General features: G+C 50.3%; 1 protein-coding gene across 1 annotated transcript in view; it reads left to right on the forward strand.

Annotated features, from left to right (window-relative positions):
• Positions 1–12,500, forward strand: part of LOC135569184 (dolichyl-diphosphooligosaccharide--protein glycosyltransferase subunit STT3B-like) — a gene marked incomplete at its 5' end in the record, with an annotated part of 26,658 nt that overhangs the window by 12,070 nt on the left and 2,088 nt on the right. Inside the window, 2 exons of the mRNA XM_065015975.1 lie at positions 9,610–9,723; positions 11,204–11,413. Of these exons, the coding sequence (XP_064872047.1) occupies positions 9,610–9,723; positions 11,204–11,413 (324 nt within the window). The remainder of the gene's footprint in view (positions 1–9,609; positions 9,724–11,203; positions 11,414–12,500) is intronic.

Raw genomic sequence — 12,500 nt, forward strand, 5'->3', positions numbered from 1 at the left:
TAGAAGGATCACAGAGTGAGGTAAACTGGGGCTATATAAGGATCGCAGAGTGAGGTAAACTGGGGCTATATAAGGATCGCAGAGTGAGGTAAACTGGGGTATATAAGGATCGCAGAGTGAGGTAAACTGGGGTATATAAGGATCGCAGAGTGAGGTAAACTGGGGGCTATATAAGGATCGCAGAGTGAGGTAAACTGGGGTATATAAGGAAGGAGGTAAACTGACCTATATAAGGATCACAGAGTGAGGTAAACTGGGGTATATAAGGATCGCAGAATGAGGTAAACTGGGGTATATAAGGATTGCAGAGTGAGGTAAACTGGGGTATATAAGGATCGCAGAGTGAGGTAAACTGGGGTATATAAGGATCGCAGAGTGAGGTAAACTGGGGTATATAAGGATCGCAGAGTGAGGTAAACTGGGGTATATAAGGATCGCAGAGTGAGGTAAACTGGGGTATATAAGGATCGCAGAGTGAGGTAAACTGGGGTATATAAGGATGGCAGAGTGAGGTAAACTGTGGGGTATATAAGGATCGCAGAGTGAGGTAAACTGACCTATATAAGGATCACAGAGTGAGGTAAACTGGGGTATATAAGGATCGCAGAGTGAGGTAAACTGACCTATATAAGGATCGCAGAGTGAGGTAAACTGGGGTATATAAGGATCGCAGAATGAGGTAAACTGGGGTATATAAGGATCGCAGAGTGAAGTAAACTGGGGTATATAAGGATCGCAGAGTGAGGTAAACTGGGGTATATAAGCATCGCAGAGTGAGGTAAACTGGGGTATATAAGGATCGCAGAGTGAGGTAAACTGGGGTATATAAGGATCACAGAGTGAAGTAAACTGTGGGGTACTAAAGGATCCTCAGGATGAGAGTACTAAACTGTCTGTCTGTCCCCTCCTCAGGATGAGGGTACTAAACTGTCTGTCTGTCCCCTCAGGATGAGAGTACTAAACTGTCTGTCTGTTCCCTCCTCAGGATGAGGTAAACTGTCTGTCTGTCCTCCTCAGGATGAGGTACTAAACTGTCTGTCTGTCCCCTCCTCAGGAGAGTACTAAACTGTCTGTCTGTCCCCTCCTCAGGATGAGGGTACTAAACTGTCTGTCTGTCCCCTCCTCAGGGAGAGTACTAAACTGTCTGTCTGTCCCCTCCTCAGGATGAGGGTACTAAACTGTCTGTCTGTCCCCTCCTCAGGAGAGTACTAAACTGTCTGTCTGTCCCCTCCTGGAGGTACTAAACTGTCTGTCTGTCCCCTCCTCAGGAGAGTACTAAACTGTCTGTCCCCTCCTCAGGAGAGTCCTGTCTGTCCTCCTCAGGAGAGTACTAAACTGTCTGTCTGTCCCCTCCTCAGGAGAGTACTAAACTGTCTGTCTGTCCCCTCCTCAGGAGAGTACTAAACTGTCTGTCTGTCCCCTCCTCAGGAGAGTACTAAACTGTCTGTCTGTCCCCTCCTCAGGAGAGTACTAAACTGTCTGTCTGTCCCTCCTCAGGAGAGTACTAAACTGTCTGTCTGTCCCCTCCTCAGGAGAGTACTAAACTGTCTGTCTGTCCCCTCAGGAGAGTACTAAACTGTCTGTCTGTCCCTCCTCAGGAGAGTACTAAACTGTCTGTCTGTCCCCTCCTCAGGAGAGTACTAAACTGTCTGTCTGTCCCCCCTCAGGATGAGAGTACTAAAGTACTAAACTGTCTGTCTGTCCCCCTCCTCAGAGAGTACTAAACTGTCTGTCTGTCCCCTCCTCAGGATGAGTACTAAACTGTCTGTCCCCTCCTCAGGAGAGTACTAAACTGTCTGTCTGTCCCTCCTCAGGAGAGTACTAAACTGTCTGTCTGTCCCCTCCTCAGGATGAGAGTACTAAACTGTCTGTCTGTCCCCTCCTCAGGATGAGTACTAAACTGTCTGTCTGTCCCCTCCTCAGGATGAGGGTACTAAACTGTCTGTCTGTCCCCTCCTCAGATGAGAGTACTAAACTGTCTGTCTGTCCCCTCCTCAGGATGAGGGTACTAAACTGTCTGTCTGTCCTGTCCCTCAGGATGAGAGTACTAAACTGTCTGTCTGTCCCCTCCTCAGGGAGAGTACTAAACTGTCTGTCTGTCCCCTCCTCAGGATGAGAGTACTAAACTGTCTGTCTGTCCCTCCTCAGGATGACTGTCTGTCTGTCCCCTCCTAAACTGTCTGTCTGTCCCCTCCTCAGGATGAGAGTACTAAACTGTCTGTCTGTCCTCCTCAGGAGAGTACTAAACTGTCTGTCTGTCCCTCCTCAGAGTACTAAACTGTCTGTCTGTCCCCCCTGAGAGTACTAAACTGTCTGTCTGTCCCCTCCTCAGGAGAGTACTAAACTGTCTGTCTGTCCCCTCCTCAGGATGAGGGTACTAAACTGTCTGTCTGTCCCCTCCTCAGGACTGTCTGTCTGAGTACTAAACTGTCTGTCTGTCCCCTCCTCAGGATGAGAGTACTAAACTGTCTGTCTGTCCCCTCCTCAGGAGAGTACTAAACTGTCTGTCTGTCCCCTCCTCAGGATGAGTACTAAACTGTCTGTCTGTCCCCTCCTGTACTAAACCTGTCTGTCCTCAGGATGAGGGTACTAAACTGTCTGTCTGTCCTCCTCAGGAGAGTACTAAACTGTCTGTCTGTCCCCTCCTCAGGAGAGTACTAAACTGTCTGTCTGTCCCCTCAGGAGAGTACTAAACTGTCTGTCTGTCCCCTCCTCAGCAGAGTACTAAACTGTCTGTCTGTCCCCTCCTCAGGATGAGGGTACTAAACTGTCTGTCTGTCCCCTCCTCAGGAGAGTACTAAACTGTCTGTCTGTCCCCTCAGGAGAGTACTAAACTGTCTGTCTGTCCCCTCCTCAGCAGAGTACTAAACTGTCTGTCTGTCCCCTCCTCAGGAGAGTACTAAACTGTCTGTCTGTCCCCTCCTCAGGAGAGTACTAAACTGTCTGTCTGTCCCCTCCTCAGGATGAGTACTAAACTGTCTGTCTGTCCCCTCCTCAGGAGAGTACTAAACTGTCTGTCTGTCCCCTCCTCAGGATGAGGGTACTAAACTGTCTGTCTGTCCCCTCCTCAGGAGAGTACTAAACTGTCTGTCTGTCCCCTCCTCAGGATGAGGGTACTAAACTGTCTGTCTGTCCCCTCCTCAGGAGAGTACTAAACTGTCTGTCTGTCCCCTCCTCAGGAGAGTACTAAACTGTCTGTCCCCTCCTCGGGAGAGTACTAAACTGTCTGTCTGTCCCCTCCTCAGGAGAGTACTAAACTGTCTGTCTGTCCCCTCCTCAGGATGAGAGTACTAAACTGTCTGTCTGTCCCCCTCAGGAGAGTACTAAAGAGTACTAAACTGTCTGTCTGTCCCCTCCTCAGGAGAGTACTAAACTGTCTGTCTGTCCCTCCTCAGGATGAGGGTACTAAACTGTCTGTCTGTCCCCTCCTCAGGAGAGTACTAAACTGTCTGTCTGTCCCTCCTCAGCAGAGTACTAAACTGTCTGTCTGTCCCCTCCTCAGGAGAGTACTAAACTGTCTGTCTGTCCCCTCCTCAGGATGAGTACTAAACTGTCTGTCTGTCCCCTCCTCAGGAGAGTACTAAACTGTCTAAACTGTACTAAACTGTCTGTCTGTCCCCTCCTCAGCAGAGTACTAAACTGTCTGTCTGTCCCCTCCTCAGGAGAGTACTAAACTGTCTGTCTGTCCCCTCCTCAGGATGAGGGTACTAAACTGTCTGTCTGTCCCCTCCTCAGGATGAGGGTACTAAACTGTCTGTCTGTCCCCTCCTCAGGAGAGTACTAAACTGTCTGTCTGTCCCCTCCTCAGGATGAGGGTACTAAACTGTCTGTCTGTCCCCTCCTCAGGAGAGTACTAAACTGTCTGTCTGTCCCCTCCTCAGGATGAGGGTACTAAACTGTCTGTCTGTCCCCTCCTCAGGAGAGTACTAAACTGTCTGTCTGTCCCCTCCTCAGGATGAGGGTACTAAACTGTCTGTCTGTCCCTCTCAGGAGAGTACCTGTCTGTCCCCTCAGGAGAGTACTAAACTGTCTGTCTGTCCCCTCCTCAGCAGAGTACTAAACTGTCTGTCTGTCCCCTCCTCAGGAGAGTACTAAACTGTCTGTCTGTCCCCTCCTCAGGATGAGGGTACTAAACTGTCTGTCTGTCCCCTCCTCAGGATGAGGGTACTAAACTGTCTGTCTGTCCCCTCCTCAGGAGAGTACTAAACTGTCTGTCTGTCCCCTCCTCAGGATGAGGGTACTAAACTGTCTGTCTGTCCCCTCTCAGGAGAGTACTAAACTGTCTGTCTGTCCCCTCCTCAGGATGAGGGTACTAAACTGTCTGTCTGTCCCCTCCTCAGGAGAGTACTAAACTGTCTGTCTGTCCCTCCTCAGGATGAGAGTACTAAACTGTCTGTCTGTCCCCTCCTCAGGAGAGTACTAAACTGTCTGTCTGTCCCCTCAGGAGAGTACTAAACTGTCTGTCTGTCCCCTCAGGAGAGTACTAAACTGTCTGTCTGTCCCCTCCTCAGGAGAGTACTAAACTGTCTGTCTGTCCCCTCCTCAGGAGAGTACTAAACTGTCTGTCTGTCCCCTCCTCAGGAGAGTACTAAACTGTCTGTCTCTCAGGAGAGTACTAAACTGTCTGTCTGTCCCCTCCTCAGGAGAGTACTAAACTGTCTGTCTGTCCCCTCCTCAGGAGAGTACTAAACTGGTCTGTCCCCTCCTCAGGAGAGTACTAAACTGTCTGTCTGTCCCCTCCTCAGGATGAGGGTACTAAACTGTCTGTCTGTCCCCTCCTCAGGAGAGTACTAAACTGTCTGTCTGTCCCTCAGGAGAGTACTAAACTGTCTGTCTGTCCTCCTTAGCAGAGTACTAAACTGTCTGTCTGTCCCCTCCTCAGGAGAGTACTAAACTGTCTGTCTGTCCCCTCCTCAGGATGAGGGTACTAAACTGTCTGTCTGTCCCCTCCTCAGGATGAGGGTACTAAACTGTCTGTCTGTCCCCTCCTCAGGAGAGTACTAAACTGTCTGTCTGTCCCCTCCTCAGGATGAGGGTACTAAACTGTCTGTCCCCTCCTCGAGAGTACTCTGTCTGTCTGTCCCTCCTCAGGAGAGTACTAAACTGTCTGTCTGTCCCCTCCTCAGGATGAGAGTACTAAACTGTCTGTCTGTCCTCAGGAGAGTACTAAACTGTCTGTCTGTCCCCTCCTCAGGATGAGAGTACTAAACTGTCTGTCTGTCCCCTCATCAGGATGAGGGTACTAAACTGTCTGTCTGTCCCCTCCTCAGGATGAGGGTACTAAACTGTCTGTCTGTCCCCTCCTCAGGAGAGTACTAAACTGTCTGTCTGTCCCCTCCTCAGCAGAGTACTAAACTGTCTGTCTGTCCCCTCCTCAGGAGAGTACTAAACTGTCTGTCTGTCCCCTCCTCAGGAGAGTACTAAACTGTCTGTCTGTCCCCTCCTCAGGATGAGGGTACTAAACTGTCTGTCTGTCCCCTCCTCAGGAGAGTACTAAAGGAGAGTACTAAACTGTCTGTCTGTCCCCTCCTCAGCAGAGTACTAAACTGTCTGTCTGTCCCCTCCTCAGGAGAGTAAACTGTCTGTCTGTCCCCTCCTCAGGAAGGGTACTAAACTGTCTGTCTGTCCCCTCCTCAGGATGAGGGTACTAAACTGTCTGTCTGTCCCCTCCTCAGGAGAGTACTAAACTGTCTGTCTGTCCCCTCCTCAGGATGAGGGTACTAAACTGTCTGTCTGTCTAAACCCTCCTCAGGGAGAGTACTAAACTGTCTGTCTGTCCCCTCCTCAGGATGAGGGTACTAAACTGTCTGTCTGTCCCCTCCTCAGGAGAGTACTAAACAGGATGTAAACTGTCTGTCCCCTCCTCAGGAGAGTACTAAACTGTCTGTCAGGAGAGTACTAAACCCTGTCCCCTCAGGAGAGTACTAAACTGTCTGTCTGTCCCCTCCTCAGGAGAGTACTAAACTGTCTGTCTGTCCCCTCCTCAGGAGAGTACTAAACTGTCTGTCTGTCCCCTCCTCAGGAGAGTACTAAACTGTCTGTCTGTCCCTCCTCAGGAGAGTACTAAACTGTCTGTCTGTCCCCTCCTCAGGAGAGTACTAAACTGTCTGTCTGTCCCCTCCTCAGGAGAGTACTAAACTGTCTGTCTGTCCCCTCCTCAGGATGAGGGTACTAAACTGTCTGTCTGTCCCCTCCTCAGGAGAGTACTAAACTGTCTGTCTGTCCCCTCAGGAGAGTACTAAACTGTCTGTCTGTCCCCTCCTTAGCAGAGTACTAAACTGTCTGTCTGTCCCCTCCTCAGGAGAGTACTAAACTGTCTGTCTGTCCCCTCCTCAGGATGAGGGTACTAAACTGTCTGTCTGTCCCCTCCTCAGGATGAGGGTACTAAACTGTCTGTCTGTCCCCTCCTCAGGAGAGTACTAAACTGTCTGTCTGTCCCCTCCTCAGGATGAGGGTACTAAACTGTCTGTCCCCTCCTCGGGAGAGTACTAAACTGTCTGTCTGTCCCCTCCTCAGGAGAGTACTAAACTGTCTGTCTGTCCCCTCCTCAGGATGAGAGTACTAAACTGTCTGTCTGTCCCCTCCTCAGGAGAGTACTAAACTGTCTGTCTGTCCCCTCCTCAGGATGAGAGTACTAAACTGTCTGTCTGTCCCCTCATCAGGATGAGGGTACTAAACTGTCTGTCTGTCCCCTCCTCAGGATGAGGGTACTAAACTGTCTGTCTGTCCCCTCCTCAGGAGAGTACTAAACTGTCTGTCTGTCCCCTCCTCAGCAGAGTACTAAACTGTCTGTCTGTCCCCTCCTCAGGAGAGTACTAAACTGTCTGTCTGTCCCCTCCTCAGGATGAGGGTACTAAACTGTCTGTCTGTCCCCTCCTCAGGAGAGTACTAAACTGTCTGTCTGTCCCCTCAGGAGAGTACTAAACTGTCTGTCTGTCCCCTCCTCAGCAGAGTACTAAACTGTCTGTCTGTCCCCTCCTCAGGAGAGTACTAAACTGTCTGTCTGTCCCCTCCTCAGGATGAGGGTACTAAACTGTCTGTCTGTCCCCTCCTCAGGATGAGGGTACTAAACTGTCTGTCTGTCCCCTCCTCAGGAGAGTACTAAACTGTCTGTCTGTCCCCTCCTCAGGATGAGGGTACTAAACTGTCTGTCTGTCCCCTCCTCAGGAGAGTACTAAACTGTCTGTCTGTCCCCTCCTCAGGATGAGGGTACTAAACTGTCTGTCTGTCCCCTCCTCAGGAGAGTACTAAACTGTCTGTCTGTCCCCTCCTCAGGATGAGGGTACTAAACTGTCTGTCTGTCCCCTCCTCAGGAGAGTACTAAACTGTCTGTCTGTCCCCTCCTCAGGAGAGTACTAAACTGTCTGTCTGTCCCCTCAGGAGAGTACTAAACTGTCTGTCTGTCCCCTCCTCAGGAGAGTACTAAACTGTCTGTCTGTCCCCTCCTCAGGAGAGTACTAAACTGTCTGTCTGTCCCCTCCTCAGGAGAGTACTAAACTGTCTGTCTGTCCCCTCCTCAGGAGAGTACTAAACTGTCTGTCTGTCCCCTCCTCAGGAGAGTACTAAACTGTCTGTCTGTCCCCTCCTCAGGATGAGGGTACTAAACTGTCTGTCTGTCCCCTCCTCAGGAGAGTACTAAACTGTCTGTCTGTCCCCTCAGGAGAGTACTAAACTGTCTGTCTGTCCCCTCCTTAGCAGAGTACTAAACTGTCTGTCTGTCCCCTCCTCAGGAGAGTACTAAACTGTCTGTCTGTCCCCTCCTCAGGATGAGGGTACTAAACTGTCTGTCTGTCCCCTCCTCAGGATGAGGGTACTAAACTGTCTGTCTGTCCCCTCCTCAGGAGAGTACTAAACTGTCTGTCTGTCCCCTCCTCAGGATGAGGGTACTAAACTGTCTGTCCCCTCCTCGGGAGAGTACTAAACTGTCTGTCTGTCCCCTCCTCAGGAGAGTACTAAACTGTCTGTCTGTCCCCTCCTCAGGGAGACTAAACTGTCTGTCTGTCCCCTCCTCAGGAGAGTACTAAACTGTCTGTCTGTCCCCTCCTCAGGATGAGAGTACTAAACTGTCTGTCTGTCCCCTCATCAGGATGAGGGTACTAAACTGTCTGTCTGTCCCCTCCTCAGGATGAGGGTACTAAACTGTCTGTCTGTCCCCTCCTCAGGAGAGTACTAAACTGTCTGTCTGTCCCCTCCTCAGCAGAGTACTAAACTGTCTGTCTGTCCCCTCCTCAGCAGAGTACTAAACTGTCTGTCTGTCCCCTCCTCAGGAGAGTACTAAACTGTCTGTCTGTCCCCTCCTCAGGAGAGTACTAAACTGTCTGTCTGTCCCCTCCTCAGGATGAGAGTACTAAACTGTCTGTCTGTCCCCTCCTCAGGAGAGTACTAAACTGTCTGTCTGTCCCCTCCTCAGGAGAGTACTAAACTGTGTGTCTGTCCCCTCAGGAGAGTACTAAACTGTCTGTCTGTCCCCTCCTCAGGAGAGTACTAAACTGTCTGTCTGTCCCCTCCTCAGGATGAGAGTACTAAACTGTCTGTCTGTCCCCTCCTCAGGAGAGTACTAAACTGTCTGTCTGTCCCCTCCTCAGGAGAGTACTAAACTGTCTGTCTGTCCCCTCCTCAGGAGAGTACTAAACTGTCTGTCTGTCCCCTCCTCAGGAGAGTACTAAACTGTCTGTCTGTCCCCTCCTCAGGAGAGTACTAAACTGTCTGTCTGTCCCCTCCTCAGGATGAGAGTACTAAACTGTCTGTCTGTCCCCTCCTCAGGATGAGAGTACTAAACTGTCTGTCTGTCCCCTCCTCAGGAGAGTACTAAACTGTGTGTCTGTCCCCTCAGGAGAGTACTAAACTGTCTGTCTGTCCCCTCCTCAGGAGAGTACTAAACTGTCTGTCTGTCCCCTCCTCAGGAGAGTACTAAACTGTCTGTCTGTCCCCTCCTCAGGATGAGAGTACTAAACTGTCTGTCTGTCCCCTCCTCAGGAGAGTACTAAACTGTCTGTCTGTCCCCTCCTCAGGAGAGTACTAAACTGTGTGTCTGTCCCCTCAGGAGAGTACTAAACTGTCTGTCTGTCCCCTCCTCAGGAGAGTACTAAACTGTCTGTCTGTCCCCTCCTCAGGAGAGTACTAAACTGTCTGTCTGTCCCTCCTCAGTACTAAACTGTATGTCTGTCCCCTCCTCAGGAGAGTACTAAACTGTCTGTCTGTCCCCTCCTCAGGATGAGAGTACTAAACTGTCTGTCTGTCCCCTCCTCAGGAGAGTACTAAACTGTCTGTCTGTCCCCTCCTCAGGATGAGGGTACTAAACTGTCTGTCTGTCCCCTCCTCAGGAGAGTACTAAACTGTCTGTCTGTCCCCTCCTCAGGATGAGAGTACTAAACTGTCTGTCTGTCCCCTCCTCAGGAGAGTACTAAACTGTCTGTCTGTCCCCTCCTCAGGAGAGTACTAAACTGTCTGTCTGTCCCCTCCTCAGGAGAGTACTAAACTGTCTGTCTGTCCCCTCCTCAGGAGAGTACTAAACTGTCTGTCTGTCCCCTCCTCAGGAGAGTACTAAACTGTCTGTCTGTCCCCTCCTCAGGATGAGAGTACTAAACTGTCTGTCTGTCCCCTCCTCAGGAGAGTGACTACTTCACCCCCCAGGGGGAGTTTAGGGTGGACAAAGCGGGGTCTCCCATCCTGCTCAACTGTCTGATGTATAAGATGTCGTACTACCGCTTTGGAGAGATGCAGGTTAGAGATGTTCAACTCCACCGTATCAACCCCCTCCTGTCACGTAATATCAGTTCCTCTGTATGTGTGTTACAAACCACCCCGAAATGGAGACCTGGAACTGCCTGGAACCTGGACTGTGACCTAATGCATCCATGTACTGTCACTTCACAGGGATGTCAAGCCCTGACACAGCCCCTCTAGTTTACTGTCACAGAGATGTCAAGCCCTGACACAGCCCCTCTAGTTTACTGTCACAAAGATGTCAAGCCCTGACACAGCCCCTCTAGTTTACTGTCACTTCACAGGGATGTCAAGCCCTGACAGAGCCCCTCTAGTTTACTGTCACAAAGATGTCAAGCCCTGACACAGCCCCTCTAGTTTACTGTCACAGAGATGTCAAGCCCTGACACAGCCCCTCTAGTTTACTGTCACAGAGATGTCAAGCCCTGACACAGCCCCTCTAGTTTACTGTCACAAAGATGTCAAGCCCTGACACAGCCCCTCTAGTTTACTGTCACAAAGATGTCAAGCCCTGACACAGCCCCTCTAGTTTACTGTCACAGAGATGTCAAGCCCTGACACAGCCCCTCTAGTTTACTAGACAGAGATGTCAAGCCCTGACACAGCTCCTCTAGTTTACTAGACAGAGATGTCAAGCCCTGACACAGCTCCTCTAGTTTACTGTCACAGAGATGTCAAGCCCTGACACAGCCCCTCTAGTTTACTGTCACAAAGATGTCAAGCCCTGACACAGCCCCTCTAGTTTACTGTCACAGGGATGTCAAGCCCTGACACAGCCCCTCTAGTTTACTGTCACAGATATGTCAAGCCCTGACACAGCTCCTCTAGTTTACTAGACAGAGATGTCAAGCCCTGACACAGCCCCTCTAGTTTACTGTCACAGAGATGTCAAGCCCTGACACAGCCCCTCTAGTTTACTGTCACAGAGATGTCAAGCCCTGACACAGCCCCTCTAGTTTACTGTCACAGAGATGTCAAGCCCTGACACAGCCCCTCTAGTTTACTGTCACAGAGATGTCAAGCCCTGACACAGCCCCTCTAGTTTACTGTCACAGAGATGTCAAGCCCTGACACAGCCCCTCTAGTTTACTGTCACAGGGATGTCAAGTCCTGACACATCACCTCTAGTTTACTGTCACAGGGATGTCAAGCCCTGACACAGCCCCTCTAGTTTACTGTCACTTCACAGGGATGTCAAGCCCTGACACAGCCCCTCTAGTTTACTGTCACAGAGATGTCAAGCCCTGACACAGCCCCTCTAGTTTACTGTCACAGAGATGTCAAGCCCTGACACAGCCCCTCTAGTTTACTGTCACAGGGATGTCAAGCCCTGACACAGCCCCTCTAGTTTACTGTCACAGAGATGTCAAGCCCTGACACAGCCCCTCTAGTTTACTGTCACAGGGATGTCAAGCCCTGACACAGCCCCTCTAGTTTACTGTCAAACACTCACACCGCCTGTCCGTCTCTCCTCCAGTTGGACTTCCGGACGCCGCCGGGTTTCGACCGGACGCGTAACACTGAGATCGGTAACAAGGACATCAAGCTGAAACACCTGGAGGAGGCGTTCACCTCAGAACACTGGCTGGTCCGGATCTACAAGGTCAAGAAGGAGGAGAACAGGGACCCCCTGGTGCACAGCATCCGCAGCAGCAACAGCAGCAGACAAAAGTACACCTCTAAAAAGGTACAGGTTCATCCACGCTTCTCTCTTCTCTAATGGAGAGCTCTAGTGAATGATACAGGTTCATCCACACTTCTCTCTTCTATAATGGAGAGATCTGGTGAATGATACAGGTTCATCCACGCTTCTCTCTTCTCTAATGGAGAGATCTGGTGAATGATACAGGATCATCCATGCTTCTCTCTTCTCTAATGGAGAGCTCTAGTGAATGATACAGGTTCATCCACACTTCTCTCTTCTATAATGGAGAGATCTGGTGAATGATACAGGTTCATCCACGCTTCTCTCTTCTCTAATGGAGAGATCTGGTGAATGATACAGGATCATCCACTTCTCTAATGGAGAGATCTGGTGAATGATACAGGATCATCCTTGTCCAGAATCAATTACCCCCTCCCTTCATCCTTGTCCAGAATCAATTACCCCCTCCCTTCATCCTTGTCCAGAATCAATTACCCCCCTCCCTTCATCCTTGTCCAGAATCAATTACCCCCTCCCTTCATCCTTGTCCAGAATCAATTACCCCCTCCCTTCATCCTTGTCCAGAATCAATTACCCCCTCCCTTCATCCTTGTCCAGAATCAATTACCCCTCCCTTCATCCTTGTCCAGAATCATTACCCCCTCCCTTCATCCTTGTCCAGAATCAATTACCCCCACCCTTCATCCTTGTCCAGAATCAATTACCCCCTCCCTTCATCCTTGTCCAGAATCAATTACCCCCTCCCTTCATCCTTGTCCAGAATCAACTACCCCCCCTTCATTCTTGTCCAGAATCATTACCCCCTTCCTTCATCCTTGTCCAGAATCAATTACCCCTCCCTTCATCCTTGTCCTTGTCCAGAATCAATTACCCCCTCCCTTCATCCTTGTCCAGAATCAATTACCCCCTCCCTTCATCCTTGTCCAGAATCAATTACCCCCTCCCTTCATCCCTGTCCAGAATCAATTACCCCCTCCCTTCATCCTTGTCCTTGTCCAGAATCAATTACCCCTCCCTTCATCCTTGTCCAGAATCAATTACCCCCTCCCTTCATCCTTGTCCAGAATCAATTACCCCTCCCTTCATCCTTGTCCAGAATCAATTACCC

Source organism: Oncorhynchus nerka, unplaced genomic scaffold (genome assembly GCF_034236695.1).
Source record: "Oncorhynchus nerka isolate Pitt River unplaced genomic scaffold, Oner_Uvic_2.0 unplaced_scaffold_1186, whole genome shotgun sequence".
Taxonomy (NCBI): domain Eukaryota; kingdom Metazoa; phylum Chordata; class Actinopteri; order Salmoniformes; family Salmonidae; genus Oncorhynchus; species Oncorhynchus nerka.